Source organism: Athene noctua, chromosome 1, assembly GCF_965140245.1.
Source record: "Athene noctua chromosome 1, bAthNoc1.hap1.1, whole genome shotgun sequence".
NCBI classification, from domain to species: Eukaryota; Metazoa; Chordata; class Aves; order Strigiformes; family Strigidae; genus Athene; species Athene noctua.
Window position 1 is genome coordinate 80,631,295 of NC_134037.1, and position 26,846 is coordinate 80,658,140.

At 40.6% G+C, this 26,846-nt stretch overlaps 1 protein-coding gene across 20 annotated transcripts in view; it reads left to right on the forward strand.

Moving 5' to 3' along the window:
* The first annotated feature begins 1,840 nt into the window (after positions 1–1,840).
* AFDN (afadin, adherens junction formation factor) overlaps positions 1,841–26,846 on the forward strand; it is a 130,014-nt gene continuing 105,008 nt past the window's right edge. For all 20 annotated transcript variants that reach the window (XM_074896660.1, XM_074896661.1, XM_074896663.1 and 17 more), the window contains exon 1: positions 1,841–2,374. In XM_074896660.1, coding sequence (XP_074752761.1) covers positions 2,258–2,374 — 117 coding nt within the window. In that variant the 5' untranslated portion in view covers positions 1,841–2,257. The remainder of the gene's footprint in view (positions 2,375–26,846) is intronic.

Consider the following 26,846-nt stretch of genomic DNA (forward strand, 5'->3'; position numbering starts at 1 on the left):
CACCACTCTGCAAATGTCATCTGTCACAGGGCGTGCAGCTATCTGCCTGGGTTGTGGGTTATAGCACCACAGATTTTAAATGGTTTCTTGATCTTTGCAGGCACTGCCAGAACATCCAAAGTTACCTGGCAGCACATTCTTTCTGGATATGGAAAAAAAACTGAGCATAATTTTCCCCCTTTTATGTGAGTTGAATTTCTTTGTTTGTCTGTTCCTTCTTCTCTCTACACTTTACTTCTAAAAGGAATATAGCATAGTTTTAGGATGATGACAAGAACCTGAGGTTTTGTCCCCCCCTCCAAGCTCCCCAAGGGCTCTCAGATGGGCTTTCAACACCTCCCTGAGTGGGATCTGAGAAACAAGATCTCTTCCGTCCTTGGAACTGTGAAGCTCTAATATGGCACAGTTAGAGATGTAGGGCAAAAATATAACTGACCTTCACCTGTAAAACCAGAACTGCTGGTACTTATACAGGAGCTATACTGCAGGATAAAAACAATAATTTAATTGCTTAATGTAGACAAGGCCTCTGAGGAATCGTCTTCTTCAAATAACCCAGCCAATCAAAACTTCATCAGCAAAACCCACTCATCTGAACTCCCTCAGAAAGAGTAACTTAAAATACTTTGCCAGGTACACTAAAAAGAAACGGTATTTCTCCCTTTTTAACCACCTGAAGAAACAAAAAAAGATACAAACTCGGGCAGCTGAGTTGAAATACGATTGTTGAAGGACTAAATTTCAGAGGATGCCCAATGCAAGTAAATATGACTCCTGAAGTTATCAGGATGCATTGCTTACTTCAGTGGGTTAAAACCCAAAGCCAAACCCCCAGAGCTGTTCTCGTTTCCAGAGTCCATACAATGGGCGACGCCTCTTACAGACAACTGACACACTTTGTGAGAAACCACACATAAATTATGTCTAAGACGCATTAAAACATATCTGATGCTTTAACTTCCTCTCAGGTTCATCTCAAGCTGTGGGAATTTCTGTCAATACAGCCTTTTTTAGACAATTCCTTTCACACAGCGCTCCGAAAACACTCCACAAACATTATTAAACACAGCAGCACGGAGGGAAGCAGCGGGGCGTTACTCCCCTCGCTCTGCAGGGAGAAGCCGAGGCAGGGGAAGGCGAGGCGAGGGGCTGGAGGCCGCAGGGTGCGCGGGCGGCACCGCCCGGCACCGCTCCGCTCCGCTCCGCCGCGGCCTTGACCTGCTCCCCCGCTCCCCGGCCGTGCGCCCTGACCTCTGCCCGCGGGCGGGCGGGGGTTTGGGAGTGAGGGCGGGCTGGGAAGCGGCGACGCGCCCGCCCGCCCGGCCGTCCTGGCGCGGAGAGGCCACGGCAGGGCCGCGCCAGCCTCCACCGCAGGGTCTTTGTTCCCGCGGCCGCGGCAGCCCAGGCCCTTTGTTGCTGCGAGGGCCCGACCGCCGGCCCCGCGCGGCAGCCGGGGCTCCCGCTGACGGCTGAGGGGCCTCCCGCCACGCTACGGGCGGGCAGACCGGCGCACACAGGCACCCCCCGGTGCCTGCTCCCCCCAGCCCGCCGCTAACGGCCGCCGCGTGTCCCCGGCCGCCGCCCCTCCCCCCGCGCCGTTCCCCGCGCGCGGCCGCCGCCGCACCTGGCCGCGCCCCGCCCCGCCCCCTCCCCGCGCGGGGGGGCCGCAGGGGGCGCCCTCCCGAGGCGCGCGCCGCCGGGAGGTGAAGGCCGGCGGGAGCGCGCGCGCGCGCCCCCGGGAGGGGGAGGGGGAGGGGGAGGGGGAGGGGGAGGGGGAGGGGGAGGGGGAGGGGGAGGAGGAGGAGGAGGGCGGGCGGCCGGGCGGGGGCGCGCACGGGACGGTGTGTGAGGGAGCGAGGGGAGGGCGATACCGGGGCGGAGAAAGGCGGCAGCAGCGGCGGCTTCGCTCGGCTCAGGGCAGGCGAGCGGGGACAGACGCTGCCGAGCTGGGGGACACAGCGGCCGCCGCCGACGACGACTTGGGGCATCCTTCCTCCTCCTCCGCCTTCTCCCCGCCCTTCCCCCTTTCTCTTTCTCTCCTTCCCCGCTGTCCTCCGGCGCCGATCGCTATCGGCGGCGCGATCCCGGGGCGTTTCCGCATCGCCTGTGCCGGCAGCGGCCGAGGGGAGAGCCGGCCCCTCCCCTCCCCAGCCGGGACTGAGGGACCCCCCGCTCCGTCCCCGCCTCCGCCCCTCGCCGGGGCTCGGCGGAGAGGGCCCGGTCCCGGCTCGGCTCCCCGGCGGCGGGCTCGGCGAGGATGTCGGGCGGCGGTGGCGGCGGCAGCCGGGAGGAGGAGCGGCGCAAACTCGCCGACATCATCAACCACTGGAACGCGAACCGGCTGGACCTGTTCGAGATCAGCGACCCCACCGAGGTGAGCCACCCCGCCACGGTCCCCCCCGCCCTGCCCGCCCGCCCGGCCCGGCCCGGCCCGGCCCGCTGCGTCCCGGCGCGCCCCGCCACCCGCTCCGGGCCGCCCGGGAGGTGAGACACCGCGCCCGGGCCAGGCCGCGCCCGGCTCCGCCTCGCGGCCCGCGGTCAGCCTGGGCCCCCGCCGCCCCCCCGGTCGGGGGGCTGGGGCGCAGGCCTCCCCCTCGCTCTCGGGTAACGCGCGGCCCGCTCCAGCTGGGGAGGAGGCTCCGCTCCTCGGCGGGGAGGGCCGGGGAGCGGGCGCCGGGCCCCCTGCCCTGCCCGGAGCGGCTCGGGGGAAGAAGAGGCAGGTTGCAGCCGCCGGGGACGGAAAGGGAACGCAGGGCCAGAGCCCTCCCCTCCCTCCTCCCTTCCCCTCCCGCAGGCACATGCCGGCCCGACCCTGCGGGACAGGCGGCTCAGAAGCAGGAAACCCTCTGGGAGCTGAAGGTGGCGAAAGGGGGCGGGCAAGGGCGGTCATAGAGAGGCTAACCCCCCCTCCCGACCCCGAAACGCGTTACCTCCGTGGGCTTTTTTTTGTCTGTCTGTGACTTAAACAGAGCCGAAAGGCTGCTGGTGGAAGAGAAGGACCGAAAAGCCTGCTGATGGGCTTTTCTGTTGTTGCCTGCTCGTTTGTTCCTTTAAATACTCGGCTTTGTGCAGGAGGCGCCTCCTACAAAGCAACCTGCGCTCCTAGGGTGGCTCTGGGGGCCGCTGGTGCAGTCCCCGGGGTTGCCTTCCCCGGGCGTGACGGACGCTTTGGCTCGCCGTGGCCGGAGGCTGCCAGCCCTCGGTGTCAAGTAAATACCGCGAGCAGGTTCGTAGTCCTGAGCTCACATGTTGTACCGGAAAAACACAGCGGGTCATTTCTTCCTAATGAAATGGGTGTTTCTGATGGCTGAGAGAGGCTGGGTTTTACTCTGTTTTTAGAAAAGTAATAGTCAAACCACACCCTACCACTACCACTTGTCGTGTTCCCTTTTGGCTGGTTAATGCTGCGCGTCTGGTTTGAAAGCGGCGGGGGGGGGGGGGGGGAGGGCTCGGGAGGCAGGTTAGAGCCCTGTTTGTGTGTGACAGCGAGCTCCTCTCTCCGAGGGTGGAGGCCGGTCATGTGCGTGTTCCCGGGGAAAAGGAGGAAATTCACACTTGCTCTTGGCCTGGCCCCGGTCCTGGTTGTTTATTAACAGAAGCCTCTGAGAAATCACGTTGGCTTGGTCTTGGGAGCTTGCTTCTGTTTCTGCATCCAGGTGCTGGCTGCTAGCGTAGCCACGAAAAAGTCTTGAAAGCAATTCTAGGTCTGCAGTAGCTTGAAAAGAATTGCTTTGGGTATTTTCAGTTCTGCTCGTTGCAGACTGTTTCTTGAACATGAAGATGAGGGTTTTCTGTGATTATTTCTTACATCTTGCAATATTTATCATAATTAGAGCTCCTTGCTTGTATTGCTTAGGTTTTAATGATCTCACTGTTGGCTGACAGTCACTTGTTCAGAAAAGTGGGCTGATGCTAGCATGAAGGAGCCTTCGTGATTGTGTTTGAGAACATAGCACGATCTGGAATTGCAGGTCGACTGCAAACTGTCTGTGGTTTATTTTCTGTCTGATTAACTCATTTGTCCATTCCCAAAACATTCTGACTCCAGCCTGTTTTCTTCATGAGTATGGCAGATTGTGCTTCTGTGGTTTTTATTAGTAAGTAGTTTAACAAATCCTACCGCTTTTTTAGGTCAACCTTACATGCTTATCATAACTAACTAGACTTTGCACAAAACCTACTAGCTCCGTTACAGTTGCCGTGAAAAGAAATAACAATTTTACTTGCATTAGCGACACACTTCTGAAATTAAGCCTCTGAACCTGTATAGGAGCATGCTTACCACTCTCAATGATAATATTTATTTCAGTTGAACTACCGATAGTAAAAATCAAGTGCATGCATATCTTTGAACATCTGAGCTTTTTAGAGTACTAGTTCTAAAAATCTTTGATAAGACTGCAGGTGCATTTACAACAAACTGGCAGTAGGTAACAGTTTGATAGATAAAGTATATTGTCCTTTCAGATAATTACAGATCTTTGCATTTCTTTCACCGTTTACCCTAAACTGACCCAAGTTTGGCAATATTTTCAAACCAGATGATGGTGTGATTCACGCGTGTACTATTTATCAGCTTAAATGAAAGCCCTTTTACTAGGCTGCTTGAGAGCTGACAATCCTCTGTTGTTTTCCCCACTGTTCCAGGCTTAGCTTGACCATAAGGCACATCTTGCTTTATTGTAGGGGATGCAGCAAGCGTGGCAGCTCTGAAGATGCAGTAACCTAGATGTGACTTTTGCTTGGGTCTGCCTGAGCTGGATTGAACTGGATCATTTTAAACCGTTTGGACACAGTCGTTAGCCTGCTGGGTTAACTTTGCGCAGCTAGCGTGTGCCCATGCTGCAAACAGTCATCCAGGAGCTTCTGGTTGTATATATCGTGTTTAGAATATGGAGACTTGATGCCTTATAGTGATTCTTCAGGCATTTCTTCAGTGTAAACAATCTGGTTTAAGTGACTTATCTTTGAAGTTTCCTATAGAGAAAGAGTGGGATTTTCCAGAGGAGCTAATCACTTCCTTAATAGTAGGGTTTCAGGGAGATTTGTATATTCAGAAAAGAAAAGGAAGAGTGAAATCTACTGTTAACTGAGTAGAGTTTTGACAGTATAGCTTAGGCAGTGGACAGTGAAAGGTATTCATTTGTGTGTGACCTATTGATGTACCTCAGTGTTAGTTTGAAAGGTCTAATTCTTTGGTGAGACACAATTGCTGTCAGTCCATTGGATCCGCATCCCTTTAATGGTGAGTGTAAAATATGACTTGGTTTTGAATGTATAGAGTAGGATTTTGAAAGTAGTTTAAATGTGTGGGGTTTTTTCAGAGAAGTGCTTCATGAAACAAACCAGTTTGTATTCCTGTTAATGTTTCATGTGTAGAATAGTCCTAAGGGTTTACAGATCCACTTGTCTACTTGCCTCTTTTGAGAGATGGGCACAAATTATTTCTTAAAGTATGTTGCCTATAAGTTACTGAAAAGCAAGAGCCTTGGGTAGGGCACGTTGTAGTGTTCCTTTTCCTAACTTGTTGTGTGATGTGAACAGTTAACTAAGTCATTCAGTGGGACTTTTGCCCAGCAAAACAGGGATGAAGGGAACTTTCTCTTCTGTGCTCAAAGTTAGATATTCCACTGTCTGTATCCCATGTGAAGAAGATGGAAGACTTTTTGGGAGTGAGAGTTTCGTATCTTCATTTACGCTTTCACTGAAGTCACTTGTGGATTCATGCTTGAGAGCAAGGTGGAAATTTTAACTTTGTTAGGTATTTACCTATTTTAACACTTGTTGCTATTCTGAGAAATCTGTTAATAGTTTGCATCATTTGTATTTTGAAGATTTTTTAAAATTTTATTCAGGAAGTAGGTGAGAGAAGCTCTGTGTCTTGAGATGCTTATAAATGAACAAACCCCAAACTTTTTTAAAGTTTTAGTTAATACTAGTTAAACTAGTGGTGTCAGGAGTAATGTTAGGTACACGCCTTTGCTGAATGGCTCTGTAATGCTGGTACTGATTTAAACTTGATTAAGCTTTACTTTGCTTTACTCAAATGATGAGGCAGCTACTCACTTTTGCAAGTCTAGAGAAGATACAGAAGGTTTTGGGGAAATGTAGGGTGAATCATGTTTTTGTTTGTAGATAAATCAACAGTGAAATTCAAAATGAAGCAAATCTGTTTCCCCTTTCTATTCTACTTTCTCCTTGCTTTTGTTACCAAGGTTTTGGATGCTTTTAATATCTGGCTTTCTTTTTCTTTCTTTTTTTTTTCTTGGCCAAGGATGGAAAAACAGTAAAAAGACTTCAGACCTTTTGCAGTAGGAGATAAATTTGTGTTTTAATCTTGTTTTAAATCTTGAGTGATTATAGTACCCTTGAAAAGGAGTACGTTTGAATTAATGATTTGGTAACAATTGCATACACTTGTTCAGAAGTCTGTAGATAAGAAATTATTTGCATTTATGTACTTTCACCCTTTCACGCCCCCTTTCCCTCCCCCCCCCCCCCCCCAAGTGCTTACTGGGATTAAGTGATTGATTATATAAAATAACTGCATATGGATGTTTTGTAAGAGAGCAAGGGATGCAAAAGTATGGTAGATTAGTGCGTTTATCACTGTTGGATAGAATAAATATGAATCCTCCTGAAAGCATTTAAGATTTGTTTTTAAGATGCCATATGTGAACTAGGTGTTATTGTTGGTCTTGATGGCAAAATAAGGTTTCAACTTAAATGTACGCTTTCATAACTGTGTATGAGAGGAGGAGAAGTGCTGTTTTTCTGAACATGGTTTGTGGGTTAGGAATGTGAATTGCATTGAATTTTTTGAGACAATACACTTTTTAAGACAGGTGGAGGGTGTTTGATAGTTGCCAAAGGATTTGGGGATTGTTGTCAGAAACATTAGTCTGTTGTAGTTCTGTTTTCTGATGGAGAAAGCTGTTCTAAACTGATCTAATACACCTACGTGTTAACAAAAGTAGAAAGGTCTAATAAAAAAGCTTGGAGAAATAGCATGCTTTGTGTTAAGAATAACTACTAATAGAGTATTTAACTTTTAAATATCCATACTTGAAAAAAAGAGGCATTTGATAGGTCTTCATGGCTATTTGATGATTTCTATTTTTTTTGTCTGAAAATCAATTGTGTAGGCTTTGCAGTAAGGTATTAGGAATAACTCTTCAGAACAAGGGTGGAGTTTTTTTGTTTACTGTGGAGGGTTTTTTTGTTGTTTTTATATATTGGCTTCCCCCTGTTCTGGTGTTACATATGTTTGAGCTAGTCAGTATGTTTTAATTTTTTTTCACTGGCTTTAAATACAGTTAATCTATTTATGGAAAGTGTTGCACAGTACACTGGATGACAAGATATTTTAAAGTTGATGCAATTTTTGTCTTTATTCTTTGGGTTCAGATCTGATTCTGATTCATTAAGGATCATAGGGAAGACTGGTACATGATGTAAATTTGTCATCGTATCCAAGTAGTTCTGCAAGATCGTTATTTAAATCTAGTTAAAGCAGTAAGAATTAGGAATCTTTTGGGAATCTACAGGGGATTTAAAACCTATCTGAACGGTTGCTCACCCATAGGCTTATCTGGCTGGGAGACTTTAAAAGAACTCATGTTTTAAGATCGGGATTACCAGTGACTGTGCCTACTGCACTACAGGTGGAGCTTGTAGAGAAAGTGCAAGTCTAGAGGTAGGGGAGCATCATATAAATTGGTAGAAATGCTTGGACTTTCTCCACATGTTGGCTTTTACGGTTTTCAGTAGTTTTTAACTAGTGCAGCTCTGCAAACCATATAGATATCAAAAAGCTGATGAATATATCTGAGAATACTGTCTTTTTAAGTGTACCAGACCTATGATAGGGAAAATAAATATTTTTTTTGCAACAAATATTTAAGCCAATATTTAGACAGTCTGGAAAGGTGTCTTATAATCTTTAAGGACTGGTGCCTACGCTTTTTAGTGAGTAGAATATTTTCCAGTAATTACTACCACCAAACAGACACCGTTCAAGAGGAGGTAAAAACACTGAGTTCTAGTTCTGTATTGAAATGGATGGAGAAAAGAAGTCACGGACACAGGTCTGCTCATTTGCATCAAAAGGGCTACTTGGAGACCAACCTTCGTTTAACTGAGTAAAAGTGAATACTCTTGTCTTTACAAATGAAATATAATCGCTATTACCTAGAGAGCGATAAGAACTTTGAATGAAGATTTTGACCACAGTCTACAGACAATGTACTGGCATGAAAATATTTCTATGAAGAAGCTTTATGCTGTGCTTTTAATATTCCTTATGTAAATTATTTCTTGAGTTAGTGGCTAATTAGATCCATACAATCCAGACATACTGGCTTTAAGAATTCCCTCCTGATGTGTGAATCTGTTCCCTGCCTAAAATGCTACTTACGAGCATTATTTTTCAGTTGAAAAAACCCTGGTCCTCTGGACACGTTAGAGATTTGCTTTGTTTTCACAAGCATGTTTTTTTCTGACAAAACTACTTCTCATTCAAAAAGGTTAAAAGAAAATGAATGGAACACACTTCTATGATTTTTGAGGAAAACATTGTTTTATAATTAATATTTCTAATTGACAAAAGCAAATTTGTATTAATCTAAACAGGGTAAGAAAAACTAAAACTTAGCTGAAGGTGTTAAAAATTGAAATGAATTGGTGTTTGAGATAAGGATGTAGAACATAAGAAATCACTCTGAGTTTATCTTTGTGTCACTATTTGTTTGAAAAGTTGCTTTGTTAGAAATGAAGGGAAATAGATTGTGGCTAGGCAAAATTCAGAGCATTGCATAAAGAGTAACTTCTGGTTTTGACCAGTTGTTCTGATGAAGGTGTAATTGCAAATCACAGTGTGAAGTAATACACTGAGTGTTATGATAAACTTCACTTAAGTTAAATTTAGCACATATTCCAGGTAAGTAATGGAGTATTTGCTCTGTCTTTCAAAACGAACTTCATGCTAATGGAAGCCTTTTCTGAAGTATATTTAAGTAAAGCACTACTTAGGTAATTCTTGATTTTTGGCTAGGAAAAATATTTACATATAAAATATATTTTGAGTGGTGCTTATTCCAGTGAATAGAGATGTATGGGATTTTGCCTTTAGCTGGTGTAAAGGCTAGAGCCTGTTAAATTTCTGCTGTTCAGGTTGTTACGTTGATTTTGGATATCTTTTGTCCTTGCAACGTTAATTTTTACCTTAAAAAACCAGCTGCTAGCAGTTAAATGTGTTGTGGTTTAGGCCCAGGGGCCAACTGAGCACCACACAGCCGTTCACTCTCTCTTCCCACCCCCCACCCCTTCCACTCCTCCCCGAGCTCTGGGAAGAAGAGTGAAACAAAAAGTCTCAGGAATCAAGGGAGGGACAGAGAGGGGTCCCTCACCCGTTTAGATGGGCACAGGCAAAAAGCAAGATGGTTAAGGGAAGAAAAAAACCAAGAACATCACTGTAATGCAGATACTAACAAAGCCAACACTTAACAGACAGAATGGTACACACCTCCCCCCACTCCTCTCTTCTTATCGGGCCCAGCTTTGTTCCCGATATCTCTACCTCCTTTCCCAGTGGTGCAGGGGCAGGGGATGGGGAGATGCAGTTGGTCACTGGTGCTTTCTTAAAGGTGTGAGTGAAGCACTCTCCTCCATTCTTTCCCCTGCTCCACGTTGTTCCCCTCTCGCGGAAGACAGTCCTCTACAAACCTCCACCATGACTCCTCCCCACAGATGCATTCTTCTCAAGATGCTCGGGTGTGGGTCACCTCCATGAGGTGCAGTCCTCCCAGTGCCGAACTATAGCAGTGGGGGCTTCTCCTTCCCACAGAGTCCTGGGGGTCCTCCACAGACCACAGGTGAATCTCTGCTCCTCCGGTGACCCCCATGGGTGGTGGGGGCGCAGCCCTGCCATCTCACCATGGGATACAGGGGGGGTCCATGCTCTGGTGCACCTTAACCCTTCCTCCTCCTTCCTTCCACTGACCTTGGTGTTCGCATAGGTGTCCTTCTTGTAACTCCTACTCACAAGTCGCTCTGCCACCTCTCAGATTCCACTTCTTAAATATGTTATCGCAGGGGCACAACCACCATTGGCTCTGCCTTGGTCAGAGGCAGGTCCATCTTGGAGCCAGGGGAGCTTTCAAGAAGCTTTTCACAGGGGCCGCTGCTGTAGCCCCCTCCCCCACTACCGAAAACCTCTTCACACAAACCCAGCACAAAATGCAATAATGTTTTAGGGGATAGGTTTTTGTAACTGGATATCCAATCCCAACATATGAATTATTTCAGTAACTGTTAAGCAGTATGTTCACATTAATTATGTTTGTTAAGTAGTTGGGATGAAGATAAGTGGGCAACATGTTGCATTAGCTCTAGCTCATAGCAGAGTTAAGAATTGCCATATGAACAACTAGTGTGGGATTTCTGCCATCTAGTTTTGTACATGAAGATTGGAAGTGATAAATAATGTTGAACACGCATCTCCCTGGAAATTTTTTGATTTGTGTAAAAATAGAGTACAATACATTTCTCTTTCTGGGTGGAATCAAGATCATTAAAAGTGAAAATTCTCAAGGAACGTTGCTTTTTCTATTTGTTGGGTTTCCTTTTCTCTCTTTTCTCTCTGCTTTTTCATTTCCTTACCTCCTTTCATGCTCCTCTCTTGTTTTCAAGGAAGGAAATGTAAACTTTATTGACTTGCATTGAGATGCTTCTTTCATTTTTATTATTTCCTAAGCAGTCAAGAATGTGGAAATTAAAGCTAAAATTTACAGTAGCAACAATAATTTTTAGTGCTTTCATTAAATTCAGTGGCCTCTGTAAAGCAATTGTTCGTATCTTTTATTTCCTGAGTTGTTGCTCAGTGTTTTCTCTGGTCAAGGTATGTATTAGAGTCAGCTCTTTGTCTTGGTTTATCTTTATGACTAAGGGGCTTAGAAATATTCTTTAGCTGATTTTTTGTTTTGTTTTGTTTCAATGAATGTTATTAGGATAAATTGAACTATCTAATACCTAGTTTTTCTGGATGCATACATGACTTGGCTCATAATTCTAGTTAAACACTCTGCAGAGAGTCCTCCCACCCTTAGTCTTCAATTGCAGGTAAAAATTACTGCTATTCTGTAAGTGTCCCTGTCTAGAAGTTTGGTAATCCAAGACGAAAATGGGAGACAACAGCGATAAAACTCTATTGAATAGTAGTAGTTCAGGTCTAGCAGTAACATTCAAGCTATCTTCCTGGACTGTATCATGCCTTGTGAGCTTCTACTTAATATACAAATATATATGGTTGTAACATACATTTTGCAGTGAGAAGATATGTTTTCCATGTGATTGGTTGTCCTCAATCATCAAATTGCAGTTCTGCTGTTTATTGCTGTCTAGTTTGGTTCTCTAGTAGGAATAAAAAATCTGCTTTGGTATATCAAGTCTAGTGTTCATTGCTTCTTTTTTTTTTCAGTACTGACCTGTTTTGCTGATACCTTCTTATTCTGGGTGACTTTTACATTTTCCCTGTTAGGTGTGTATAATTTGGTAAAACCATTTTGTGTAATACCTTCAGGATTATGGTAATCTACTTCTGTTACAGGCTTTAGCCTCAAGGTTATCAATTGGTTAGTGTTGTCATATGTTATATTTCATTACATTTTCTAGAGCTGCTTTCTTTCCTTGGGTGTTCACTTGTAAGTTAGACCTTTTGTGAACTCCTCTTCAGATCATCTAGCTCAGGTATTATTACCAGGGAAGCATTCCTCTGATACCACCTACATTTTTATCTCCTTATGAAGAAGCCATCTGTCTAGATACTGCTTTCTTAATTTCTCTCCATACTGAACGGGACAGGGCTCTATTGCCCTGGTCTGTCTTGGACTGTTTTGGTGTAGATTAAAGACATTTCCAGAAATAATTAGTAGAGTTTTAATCCTGAAAGAATTGGAAAAAAAGTCCTAGGGTTAGGGTTACAATCTAGAAGATAACAATGTATGGGTTGGTTGTAAGTGCAAATGGGACACTAGGAAATGTAAATAATACTGATACACGTATTTCTAATCTGTCTTTAAATTTTATCATATAAATAGAAGACACTGTTAATAGAGTTTGTGATTGTATTGATGAAATTGTGTATTGTTCTCTTATATAAGTTCACCCATGTAGTCTGTTGCAGTCAAGAGCAGAAATTACACATCATCAATTTTGCAAGTTTTAAGTTTTTTTTAAAATGGTGGTTGGTATATTCTAAGAACAATTATCAATGGATTTCTAATTTGACTTGCATATTTCAAGATTGTAAGATACGCTAGACTAAAAAAACAGTTAAGAGTTACTATAGTGATTATTCTCAAAGACATTAGAAAACCTGCTAGTTTGCAATGGAAATTGAGTATCTGTTTGAATATGACTTCTAATGTCAGGTCAACTCTTGGGTAAATATTCTAGAATAGGTTTTGTGTAATATGGCACTAGTTGCTATAGAGTGAGGTCAGACTGAAACAAAAATGATGTTGTATGTTAATAGCTCCAGGGTGGGGTTTTTTGTTTTACTTGTGCATTGTTTTTATTGCTACTTTGATATGTTGTATTCTGTTGTAGCTAGAACTGAGGAATATGAAAGCTCTCACAATATTTTGCTACCTAATACTAGATTAGTTTCTTGATGAACTGTTTTAAGTCTTGCCCTTGGTGAATTGTGTCCCAGAGCATGGCTGAATTTCTGGTCTGCTCCATATGAAAGCACTTTTATAGTGGGGGGGGGAAAATGAAAGAAGTTGTCTGGCAACAGTATTTGACCAGCAAAATATGTTGCTCATAACAGTATCTATGAACTAAAGTTTCTGTTCCTAGATTATTTTTTTTTTTAATCATCCCATGAGCTATTTAGTAGAGCTTTGTCAGATGGGTCTTTGTAAGTCCACACTTGAGTATTTTCTTACAGGCAGATGCACAACTTAATTGCAGTGTCATGGTTTTACACATATATTGTATTGCTCACACAACCTAGTGGAAGATCAGAATCCCCCTTCTTAATGAAGATTAGTGGCTGTTGTCTAGCCTACAGTTGGTCAAAAGAGTTCAAACAACAAAGAAAACCTCCCCCAATGACTACAACAAGAAAAGGTCTCCCTCCCTCTGCCCTCCCAGAAGGTGCTTTACTTTGATCATTGCATCAGCTTGAAATTAAAAAGGACCCTTTAACCATTTTGTTGTTCTCAATTTTAGTAAAAAAAAAATTCCATGTTTTTAATTTAAAAAATATGAGAACAATGCTGTCTGTGATGCAGTATTCTCCTGAACAGAGAGATGTTTATGTACCAAGTTTTATCAGGTGGTGTTTTAAAAAGTTTTGCATTGATAAAATGATCTTTATAATACAGTTTCTTTTATGTTGAGAAATCTGACTTGTATTCATCTTTCAGGTATAGTTCAATAATATTTACTGTGTTCGGATTATATCCAAGCACTGTATACTACTTGTAGAATGCTGGGCATTTCGTTAGGCAATGTGTAAGTTGTTTCCATTTAAACTGATAGCCTTACTGGACAGGAATAGTGTTTATTTTCAGTGTAGACAGAATGGATGTTTTAAAAGAGTTCTTTAACGCTTACTGTATTTATTCTGGCTGCTGAAAGAGTGGGATAGATTGTTTTCATATCTGGAAAAGGAAAATAATTTGAAAATTGTGGTGGAAAGACAGTGTTTACTAATGAAAACATTGCTTAATCCTGCTAATTGGTTTTGATGGATTGCCTATTATGTCTAGTGTTTGCTGAATAGTGAGGAAACTCAAAAGTGGAAATACTTAAGATTACTGCATTTTGCGATCTAATTCTTTAGCTTTGTTGAAGCCTTTAAAAAAAGGGGGGGTGGGGGGCAAACAACTGTCTCCTCCTTCAAAAAAATTATTAAATGCTCTAACAAAGCCCTTCTTTGTTTTCTGTAAGAGATGTATTGGAATACTTTCAATGAAGTCTCCAGAAATACTGAAATTTTATGTGGTATTACCAGGAGTGTTTTAGTTGTTGCCATAGCACGAGGATTATTTCAATAAATTCAGCTGTTATGCCTATAACAAACTGGTTTTAGGCAGATAAGGATTGATATCTAACTACAAAAAAAAAAAAATCAATGAAGTAATTTTATGCACTATTGACATATTTACTGAAGCCATCTACAAGCATCTAAAGACCAACCATCCCAAAGTCATGAAATTATTCCAGTCCCAAGAAGTGCTCAAGACATGAGCTCAGTTTGCAGTCTGTCTCAGCTGTTCTAGCCATTTAATAGGAAAAAAATGTGGAAGAAAGGCATTGTCTCTATTGTAGCGCCTTTCTCAGGATTTACGGTGAAAAATCTGATTCTCTATTACCTTCTGATTTCTGTCTGGCTATGTAGCTTTTGACTAAATTTGGCATGTGAGGTAGTATCTGTGATGACCTTACGGTGTTTGAATTTTACAGTGTTCAAAATCCTAGTAGAATTTTCTGAAGTAATAATCAAGAAAATCTCTTAAAAGTCTGATACTGAGTATCTTGAGTATTGGTAGTTCTGAAGGAGTTACTAATTCTTGTTGCTGGAAGGAAATTGTTTACAGTCTACTACAAGTGCCAGAATACTTTTGTGCTTTGCATTCTTTCTTGCATTAAAATGAAGTGTGAGCTCAGAAAATCAGTCTATCAAATTTATGAGATTAGCCAAATTTGAACATTTTGCCTGCTCAAATTAATCTTCATTTATCTTGAGTTGTAAGTGTCGTGGCAGCACAAAACTTGCATAGCATTGTACCAATATGAGACAGTCGTGTACTGAAGCAAAGTATTGTACAACGCTCTGGTAGTGGTAGTCTCAAATTTGTGGAAAGCTATTGAAACTCAGCACTTAACCTTAAGTGTCTGTCTTCTCTTCAGTGTTCTGTATTTGTCTCCAGGTCTTTGAGGATCCTTGTGTGCTCATAAATATCTTTCTATATAATTATAAATGCACTGATCTGGTGCTCTCAATAAACCTGTCTGTATAGAATCCTTCTCTTCTCATTTCCCCTGCACAGAGTATGCCCTAAAAATCTCAAATCCACCACTCTAAACTGCAAACCCCAATCTTCTACTTAGGGTGAGAAATGCCAGTTACAACAGTGCTGATGTATTCATCCTGCTATGTAGGCTTCAGAAAGACCCCCAGGATCATGACTCTCTGATTATCCAGCTTTGTCAGTAACTTCCCATGAGGTTACTCATCAGTCAGTCCTCTATCATGTGGAGTTTGGAACAGTCGGGCCTCCTATATAACCATATAGCCCTGTGCTGATGGTGGCTGTGCTAGTGGCGTTTTTATTCTAAGGGAGTGAGGAGAAAAGGTGTTTTATTTCTTGCTTGCTGAATTATTATAATCATAGATACATTTTGCTTATTTTGGAGAGATTTTTCTTCTAATATGCTTTCAGTTTGAGTGTCATCTGTTCTGAATACCTGCTAGGTAGAAAGGGAATGAGTTTTCTGGATTAACCTTGTACTGAATTACCCAGCTGCTGAGAAATGAATCTTGCACCAAGGGGAAAAATTCCTTCCTAACCACCTCAAAGGTAATTAGGATGGTACTCACAGCAGGTAGAGCTGAATTTAGCCAAATCCTGGGGATAAAAAGGGTGTTTATGGTGCAAAATGACCAAGGCAATTGCTCTGATCCTTGATACACATGCCTTCTTCCTTGGTCTTTCCTTCCAAGGTGCTCTACTACCACTGACATTATCAGTGGTAGAAGTCTGCAAGCAAAGTCATATACCAGCATATTTCTGATACCTTTATACCCTTAATATTTTACTTCAGAAATTGAAGAGTACTGTTCTTTGCCATGACTGACAGATGCTCAAGTAATCCGAAGCCTTTTCCACCTCAACAGCTGTTAAAGAGGATGAATAGTTTCAAATGTATGTACATACTCTGTTCTGCAGTCACTTCTTCGCTCAACCTCTCAGCGTTTCTGAGGCACAGAAAGAAAGCTGATAGTGTTGGCCTTCTTCCTCCCGTCACTGCCATCTGATTGCCATCGTGGTGCTTGTCTTCTTCAACGTGGAACTGTCTTTCATCCTTTTCCTGCTCTATTGTTGATGACAGGGAAAGGCAGTGATGGGTTTTTCTGCTGCTAATGTTTAGCAGTTGTTTTGAGCTGATTCTTACCACTTTCACAACATCCAGGACTACTGAATAATAACAAATTTGTATGTTGGTATTTACTGTGGCTTTCAAAAACTTCGGCCAGTCCTTTCTCTTCCTTATCCTCCATCCCCAATGTCTATTTGTCTTAAATGTCATTAAATGTTGACAACATTTTAACTGGTGCTTGGTTTATTTCAAAAAATTCTTTCCTGTTTACATGTGAACTGTATGCCAAATGAAAAAAAATTCTTAAAAGTTTAGGTGCTAAAGTTTACTGCATTTGTTTGGAAAAGCTGCTTGCTTGCTATACACAAGCGGTCTTTTATTTTTATATTACTGAGCTTTCCTGTTTATGTATGCCGATACGAAATACCATGGTAGTCTGACTTTTTCCTTACACTGACTATCGATCTAAATCAGTTTTCTAGGTAGAACATATATTTTTTTAATATAATTAGCAATTTTGAGTCTAATTCTTCAAAGTAGGCAATGCTTAATAAAAAATATTTAGAAACCAGTGATATTACCAGATATTTCTTTTTTCATCTTTTGCTTAGAGTGCTTCTCCAAGGTGATAATAACTATGATGTAAGTAATCTCATTTTGTTTAACTTGTGTGTAGTTGTAGCCTCTTCTTAAACTGTCTTGTGTTTGTATAAAAGACATCTAGAATTCTCACTTTGTAATAATGTCTCCAGGATAGTGGGATGGGAAAACAGTGATGCAGATACATGAAGTAATGTGTTAAAAACTGTTGTAAATTTGGTTACTACAGAGCCAGAAAGAGAAGCCAGATTTTTATGCATGTATGCAGCTTGCTGTTTGCTGGGTCATGCTAACTTGAGATTTCACCTTATAAAATATAAGGCGGGAGGTGGAGTTACTCATGCTTAGGATGTCATATGCCATCACCACCACACCACCCCCAGTTTAAATCTTAAGCTCACATGCAATAGCAAGGAATGCCCCTTTTCTCTGTTTGGTACATGGATACAGTGAGAACTAGGTTATGTATCTTCATGGGAAAAAAAAAAAATTAATATTTGATTTCATTTTTTTGTTGTTGCAAAATACTTAAATATCAAATCTACATGAAACTGCCTCATTTCACTGAATAGGTAATTTAAGTTTTAAACTTGATGATTAATTTATCTTTTCCATGTATGTAACTTTATGGTATTTGAACTGCTAGGAATCTTATAAACTGTTAATTAAGACAAGTATATATGTTTTATTAACATTCTTAAAGTGAATACTGAATACAGAAGAAATTCAAAATCCCCAGATGCTTTGCAGTACTACTTTTTGAACAAGTTACTTAAAGTACCTAATCCTAAAGAAAGCTTGCATCTCATTGTGAATAATAATAAAAAATACACAGCACAGATAATATGGTGTTAACTAAGAATACAGGAAATATGCATGGTGTTTTGTTTTGTTTATTTCCGTACAAATGAAATATTTTTATACAAATAAACCTGGAAAACTACTGTCCTCAGTAGTAAAGAAACAAAACAGTAGCCAGCACACACATCACACTGGGAGAGTTTATTGTTGTTAATTAAATAAGAGGAAAAGAGGCTAGAAACTCCTTGTATTTTTAAATCCCTTTCCACTTCTGTATATTGTAATCTTTCCTTCTTGACAGATATTTTTTTTTTTTTTCCTCTTTGGGTTCTCTTCATATTCTTGTGACATAATCCCTCTCTAATGAGAGGATAGTCATGTCTTTTGGTGTAACTTTTCAGCTATGTTAATCTTGATTTGCTGCAAAGATTATTTAGGTAATATCACCAGCTGAAGCCTAAATTGTTTCATGGTGAGTCAGAATATATTTGAAATCTTGCATGGTAGTATCACTTATGCCTTCATTAAATAAGTTTTAATATCTGAGTAAGCCAGACCAAGTTACTAAATACTTTTGTAATCTGAGCCTGTTTAAACTCGAAATACTCCTGTTCACTGTTAATCATGTGCATTAATGTTTGTATTGTAAGTTGTCCTTGGTCCGTGTACCACTCTAATGACAGGCCCCTGATAAGAATAAAATTAAGGTTATTTGATAGAATTGTATTTTAGAAGTATGCTTGAAAGTAAGCAACCGATTCATTTTCTGGTAGGTTTTTTTTTTTTTTGCAATTTAATGGTGACAAATGAAACGTGGAAAATTTTTAAGTGGAGTTAACTAAACGTACAAGCTGTGTCACTGGCTGCAGAACTACCTACTGGGCAGAAGTGCAAGAGAATAAGGATTCATGAGCAGTACACTAGCAAACTCTTTCTTCTGGCAGTTCCTGATTAACGCAGCTACAGAGACCAGTTTTGCTAACCAGTTGCATGATCAAAACCAGTAATTTGTTGTCTTCTAGAAGAAATCCTTAATATAGATTTGGTAGTGCTTTTTAAAACATAGCTCCTTTGGTAATCGAATGTGCCATTTGAAGGGTGAAGTGAGCATGGGTGCATGTTCATTCCTCAGTGCAAATTTACCTTTCTGACTGGGGAAGTGCTTTTCACTTTGTTATTCTACATTTTCATAAAAATCATGTATGTAATTTCAGTATATGTGAGACAGATTATAGAAAATTTAAATGCTGCAAATTCCAAAATATAATTTACTTCAATATATTAAAAGGCGTAGATTTTCTTTTCAGTCTGAAAAGCATTTCAAGCATTTTTTTTCCTAAAGCTAAAGTGTATTCTGGAGGATTTGAATTTTTAAAGTAGCGAACAAATTTTAGTAAAAAATATTTTGCTTTGTTTTAACAAAAATATATCTGATCTGGACTTAATTGTTGACAGAATCTGCTCTTTGAGATTACTTTCTTCTTCAAACAAGCATGAAAATTTTTATTGCTTAGTTGTGTAAACCTTGCTGATGATGAAGAGTGAGTAGCCTGTGGCACAGGGAGGAGTTGCGTGTCTAAGATCAGTAGTTCTTGATCACAGCTTAAAAATGGGTGGTTGCTGGTATTACTGTTTCTGACTCTGATGTTGCAAATTAGTTCATCTCACTTTATTAGTATGGGTCTGTCCAAACAGAACAGCTTGCAAAATGGAAACCTGTATCTTTATAGAGAAAATTATACTTGCTTCTTTTTGTTCAGCAGAACCTCTGAAAAATCTCACTTTGGAAAAAAGATGTTCCATTTCGTTTTGTTTACCTTTAGCTGTTTGAGGTGTTATATAGCTTAAAATTTTAGGCTGAAGTCCTTGTGTGGAGGTAACATCACTGGAAATTAACATCTTGAGAGGGAAGAGTATAGTCCATCAAGACTGCTGTATAGTTTGGTCATGTATCTCAATTCTTAAAGGCCCAAATGTGTATTTTACGGTATGGCAGTTTGCTTTCAGGGTAAAAGACTTAAAAATGTGATTCCTGTCTTCTACAGTTAGTCTAACTAATTAGTCCATGGTTCCTAATTTTTTCTGTATGTCTTTTTAATTTAAAAAAAAACAAAAAAAAAGTTTGCTAGTCTGTAACTTTTGGCGGCTGAAATGCATGCTGTCTTTTGGTTATGCATTTGAAAGGTATGATTCAAAAAGACAAAAACAACTGTTCTCTGCTTGACATCAAAAAGCTCAGAGCTGGTTTTCCTAGTTCTTCAGTGCTCAGGTAGCTTGTTCAGCATTAAAAAAATGCTTATTTAAAAAAAAAAATTTGAAAAGAAACTGATACAACTTGCTTTGATAGTTGCCTGTATGCCTTCTGTATTGAGAATTTCCAAACTTCTGATAATGAGGGCCATGTTTTTATAATGCTGAAATGGAGACTTGTCCATGTGATTTTTGTGGACATACATATCTAAAAGATATTTAGTGATTACCTGACAGCAACTACTAAATATCAAGTTGGTCTCAAAAGATGACATGATGATCCACATGTTAAAAGTAGTGTTGGTGACACTGGTTTACCCTGCTGTCTGTGGAGAAGTCCCTTTGACTGCTCTGGGTATCCAGATTACAGTCTGGAAACAACTTGTTACTGATACAGGCCGTGTAGGCTTTACAGTGCATTACTGTTAGTCTAGTACTGTCAGCAGGGGTGAATATCTACTTGAGAATTTTTGATCATGAAATTATTGACAATGATTAGGAAAATCTTCATTTTTAGTGTAGGTGGTTTCTAGAACCAGCGCTATGACAAATTCACACAATGCAGATCCTAGACCTGCATCATATAAACAGTATCTCCATTGCCATACAGCTATAATTGTATAGTGGCATGTAGAAAATAAGACCATGACATTTTCCTGTTGTTACATGCAACTTAGTAGCTACATTCTGTGTGCCAGCTGAATTAAGTTCAGAAAGTAAGATCTCTCATCTGCAAATTGAAATTAAGGAGAGATTTAAAGTTGAATTGGGTGCCTGGTATTTTGAGATGGATAAATAAGGTGAACCACAAGTGCATTTTTCTCCTTAGAATAAGACTGTTACCTTCTTTCCTAATTTTCTTTCTGTGTGGAAGAGAAAGGCTGATCCTGTAACTGTTTTGTGAATTTGGGACTTTTTACTTCGTTTTGGTTTTTTGTTCACAAGAACGCTGAAACAAAGAGGCTTTCGAGTGTCTGAAATTCAGATACTGATCCTTCCCTCCTCCTGGCCCCTATGTATACTTCTATGAAGTGAATGACTGCGAAGCTTGGAATTAGACTGTTAATGTAATTAGACCAGTGTTTTTTCATTCTTGATCTCTTTTTTGTCTTGGTCTACCCCACTTTCCTTTTGTCCCTGCTTTCTCAGTTTGTTTTCTTCTGATGTTCTGTTGCTCTGTGGTGTTCCCCTCAAAATCAAGTTGTACTGCTGTGGTTAGCATGTGATTATTATTATTGTTATTAATAATAATAATAATATTTCCACCCACTCCTGCCCTGTTGTGCCCCATATACCCTGTAGCAACTAGAGAATAGCAACAAATTGGTATTGATGGTGGTGAATCACTTTCCCTGTTGCACTCAGATGCTTGTCTGGAACTTCAGAACTGAACTGTGTTCAAAAGTAACATATACAACCTAAGGAAATCTCATCAGTTTGAGGATATAGGGAGGGCAGGGAATATTTAATTTTAAAAATTATTTTCTAAAGCCTTTTCTCAGTCCTTGCCTTAAATTTCTGTGTTTGTCTTGCCTTTTGTGATCTTTCATTGCTTTTTGGTTGTATAATCTTTCTTGAAGAATTAACAGGACTGCATGTTAAAAGAATCAACCTGAAAATTCCTGATGTTATAAAATATCACTTTGTATTCTTAGAGGAAAAATGAGGTAGAGGCTAGTCTTAGTATTTTGCACTGGTAGAGTAAGCAAGCTTATTTTAGATCCACTGTACAGTGATAATATATAGAGATATACATGATACTATTTTAAAAAAATGTTTTCAAGCTTACAGTTCAATTTATCCCTATTAAAAGTGAAATCATTACACAGTTTGCTAACTACAAATGTGTTCTACAAAATAAAACTTCTCAGATGCCAGTGAATAGTCAAGTAGTGGAACAGGTTGCACAGGGAGTTGGTGCAGTTTCTGTCCATGGAGGTTTTTAAGAACAGGTGGGATAAAGCTGCAAACAGCCTCATCTAACCTCAGAGATGACCCTTCTTTCAGCAGGAGGTTGGATTGGAAAATCCTGAGGTTCCTTACTCCCTGAATTACCCTGTGATTCTATCTAGATGGATCAGTGGTGTGTGTGCCCATTCGTTTATTTCCATCTGGGGTAGACTGCATTTCATTAGTTGGAGGAAATGACTCTTTGATATGTGTAGTAGAACCACTCATACAGTTTTTAGTGTCTCTAATCTCTACCAGTTGGACTCATACCTGAAGAGAAATTTGCAAATGTTATGCTGCTACTTAAACTGCTTTGCTTCTTTTGTCATGGCCCTTCTTGTGACATCCATGTTGGGACATCTCGGTATCGGAGCTCTCCTGTTGGTCTCATCCTATATTATTCTGTGCTTGGAGGTCAACTTGTGTAAACTAATGACACCTGCCTGGCTGGTGTAATAATTATGAGTTTTCTGTAGGAGAATAGTCTTGGAAAATCAGTTAGCCTGTCATTCATGAATGCTTGATACATTTGTTTGGAAAACTCAGGAGGTTTCTAGTTCAATATGCTCAAAGCAGGGTCAGCCCTGAGGCCCCTCAGGGCTTTACCCAGTAAGGTCTTGAAAACCCCTAAGGACCAGGTACTACACACCCTGCTCCATGGCTTGGCTGTCCTTAAGGTGAAAAAGCTTTTTCTTACATTGAGTTTAAAGGCTTCTACTGTTTCAACTTCCCCGTTGTCTCCTGTTGTCCCACTGTGCACTAATGTGAAGATCCTTGCTACATCTTTTTCATGGCCTCCTTGTAGATATTTTGAGCTGCTTTGTAGGTATACCCAAAGCCATCTCTCCTCCAGGAGGAAGAAACCCATTTTCGTCCATCTCTTCTCCTAAGACATTCCTTTTTGGGGCAGGACTTTGCATTTGTCCTTGTTGAATTCCACGGAATTAAAAAACCACTCAAAAACCCAAACAAAAAACGAAGCAAAAAAACCCCACCCCAAAACAAAACCCAAACACCCACCTTGCAGAACTTCCTCTGACAAAACATTTAGGCATGTGCTTGAGTGCTATGAGAATGTTGAGCACAGCATTTTTCTAATCCTGTCCTGCCCAGCTTCTATGACTGAAAGTACCTTAATGTTTCAGGATTGCTTTATGTATCCACTGATTTAGGCATACACTGAAGGAACATGCTTTGCTTATGTGACAGATTGTGGGGGGAGGTTGGATGGAGTCCAAATGCTGCAGGATGAGAAGTGATTGTAAGTTGTCTAAATTCTGCTCTTTTTCACTCTTGATTAACTTTACAGTACTGTATTTTCTGCAGTACACTGCACTCGCTAGTTAAATGCTTCATACTGAACCTCACGTTCTTTTGTGTTTTGAATTCTGCCATTGTGATATGGGCCCCTGTGATGCCTGAAAAATGTCTTAAAAATCAACACACTCGTCGTGAGGGCTAGTCGTAGCTGCTGAATGTATCTTGCATTTGTGATGTTTAGAAACAAAAAGTTTTATCTACAAAATGTTAATTTTAACCACAGAAAGGTCTTTTTTCATGGTATCAGAACTTCAAAACATCTGGTACAGTTGATTAGATACGGAGATTCTGTCAATTGCATGGAAATATAGCTATGCTGATAGTGTAACATTTTTAGTGGAAGAAATGCTGAAGCACTAGTTTGAAAGTTAGACTATAATCTCATCTGGCCACAGATGTTTAATATTACTATTTGTTGCTTCAGGGGGGCATTTTTACCATTAAAATTTAAATTTTTACTTTAACAGATTAACACTACCCAAGTGTCAATTTTGTAAATTAACAAGGCCATTATTAACGTAGCAGGAATTAAAAACTGAAATAAACCAATCAAGCAAACCCCCAAAAACTCCACATTAGATTTTATATGTTGATAATTAAATTTAAATAAAGCTTTACATAATTTTTCCGGCATGTTATGTTGGATTTTTGATGCAAACTTGCTACCCATTCTTAAGTAGCTAAGTTATTTCATCTGATAATCCCTAGGTCCAGATGCTTATTTTTGGATTTCCACCTCAAAAACATGGTTGAAAAGGTTTATTGCAGACTCTGGGAAGCCAGTAGGTCAGGACCAGTTTGTCCCAGAAGTTCAGAGATCACAGTCTGCAGTTCCTCAGGAAAAATACCCTTCCAGAAGTCTTCTTTAATAAGTGGAATCTCTTCAGCTGAAGACAGCTGTGGTAGTGTGCAATGGAGAGAGACTGCCTGTGTTATGACAGTGTGAAGCCTTAATGTTGAATGGACAAACTCTTGAAGGAGCAATGTATGGAGTTGTACTCTGTAAGATCTGTAACCATCTACTCTCAATTCTAGGAATGATACTGCTGCCTAGTCTAAGCAATGCACAAATACAGAAATAAACGATATCTTTCTAAGTGCATTATTCCAGACCAGGGGTGGGTAGGAAAGGTAAGGAAGAAAGCATTAATGTGAAGGATGCTTATGTGATGATTAAGCATTCAGCTTTTCAGTTGTCTTCAGTTCCTGTCTCCTCCCAACTCCACACACCCAGTCTTGCAACTGGTGATCTGACTGACCTGCCCTCTGAAACTTCCTCACTCTTCTGGAAGCTGCTGGTGGCATCCTTTTATGAAAAAAGGGCAAGCTGTTATGAAATAATGGGGCTGTATTGGTTTAGTTGCTGAGCTGTTGGAGTAGCCTTGTTCTGATGCTTAAATGAGAAGTGAGCAAGTGACTGGCTACTTAAAATATTGAGCATTTATCCAGCTGCATCATCCCATACTTATCTTTCAACCCCTCATCATGACTGAAAGGGAAGCCAGATTCTTATCTTATCTGGTATTGCCACAAAATGATAATGCAAGATGCTTTATATCATTTTAAAGAAGTAATGAACTACCAGTGGTCATGAGTGGGAAAAGAGCTGCCTTGCTACTGTTTGGAAATAGAAATTTTTCATAAAACGTGGATAGTCTTGCACAGACCACTTAATCTAATTAGAAACTCAACCCTGAAATATTTGAGAGGGCAAAATCAACAATTATACAACAGTAAATCAACTTTTTTTTTTTCACTTAGTCATTTATCTCAGCTCCATTGTTTGAAAAATTAATGGTGCTTTCTGACCAAATGCCTTTTGACAGAAAGTCACTAAAGTTGGTCGTTATGCTTGTACCACATGATACCTTTTCTAGATTATTTATGCTATTATGAAGAGAACTGCAAAGGAAATGAGGAGCTTCCTATGTAATCAAGTGGTCAACTGCTGTTTCCTCTATCGGGAATAGTGTTGGTGATTACTCAGAGTCGCTGCATTTGCATTGTTGTCCTGAGTGTGGAATAAGAGACTCTGAAGCGGTAGAAGGGAAAGAGAAAATACAGTGGCCATTCCTGAAATGCAATTCTAGAAAGAGAGTAGCTTTTTATTCCCATAGTTATGAGGTGCTTTCAAGTGCTTCTTTGTTTTAATGACTGTTGGGTGACACAATTAAATATTACTTTTAGCAGTTTAATTGAACTTTTTAAAAACACGTTTAACTCATCTGGGTTAAACTGGACTGACTTTCTTGATTATGACGGCTTCCTCAAAGCTCCTTTTCTTTTACTAATTTTGCTTACTTTCTTCTTCTGGCCTGTTTTGTTGAAATGATGCTACTGTGATCTCTGCAGGACATTGGAGACTCTCGGGACTATAAAACCCTGTCAGTGTTTGTGTGTGGACAGCATTGATGTAGTGTTTTGCAGAAGGTCTCTTGACACCATTGAGTAATTCCTCCACCATTTGTGTCATTCCTACTGTAACTGAACTCTTGTCGATATTGTCTTTTTATGCCTAGGACATGAAAAATATTTTAGAGGCTAGTGTTAGCAGCTGGTGATTATAGTTCTAATGTACTGTGGCTTCAGTGGCTCCTGACATTTTTGGAAAAACATTATTTCCAGTAGAAAATAACATCATCTTGGTACTTTATAACTTCAGTTATTATTTAGTTACTTTTAGTTGAAATAATAGAAAACTATTTTTATGCAGTGCTATTCTTAGACATCAGATGCTATGTCCTCTAGTATTATAAACAAAACTTCTGTTCCTCTCAGTTAAATGATTTCTTGACTGAAATATAGCCTGATTTTATTTTAATAGCCTTTCTTAAGACTTTTATACTGAGTTGCAAATACTATATTGCTTCCATAATCTTTCATTTGTTGAGCCTTGGACAAAGAGATGTTTAGCCAGGGATGATGAAATACCAGAATTCCCATAGATAACTAACTTATTATCTCTACATGCCGTTAAAGCTAGCTTCTAACATACTCCCAGTTGGTTGGAGTTCTGGATCTGCTGAGGCCTTCCTTGCTTTTTGTAAACTATTGTTGGTTTTATTTTGAGTGACAAGGGAAAACTATGAGGATGAGATTTCGTATTTATAGCCTAAGCTGGTAAAATGGCTTTCTAGTAGCAAAAGACTGCTCCCCTTGCCCCTTCTTCAATTAATTTTTTTTTTTTTTTTTTTTAAATCCCTCCTTTGTGCTGGCATTGAGTCTTATGTGACTTCATGGTGAAGTTCTTAAGAAAACTGATTCTTAATTCTCTTTGGACTTTTGTCTCTGAACTAGCTCATTAGAGTTCACCTAAATGCCTGTGTTGAAGCAATGACACGTAGCTGGAGGGGGGGTAGGTAGGGAAAGGGGGAAAGCCCCTTCAAATGTAACTGCTAGTTGCTAATGAATTAGTTTAATGTCATGCCCTCCGTCACTTGCACGGACAAACAGGACACAGGGAGTAATTTTTCTTGATGTAACCTTCCAGTAATCGACAATTAGGGACTTTTGTGGAGTTTAGGTCTATGTGAATAGTACATTCCATGTTCTAATAATAATGACGTGGAGGAAACATAAAAGAAGAAAGCATTCAGGTATAGAGATTTTCTTGTCAAATGAATCTGTTTATAGTGCAAGACCTTTCAGCCAATGAACTTGCTTCCAGTCTGGCAAAACAGACACTATTGTAGATGGGAGCAAGTGTGGAACCCCCTAGGAGAAAGAAAAACTGGTAGGTAATTGGAAGGTGAAATGCTGCTTCTGCAGAAGAAGAGTGCCAGCTCAAGTACAAAGCATTAAAGTGTATTGTTATG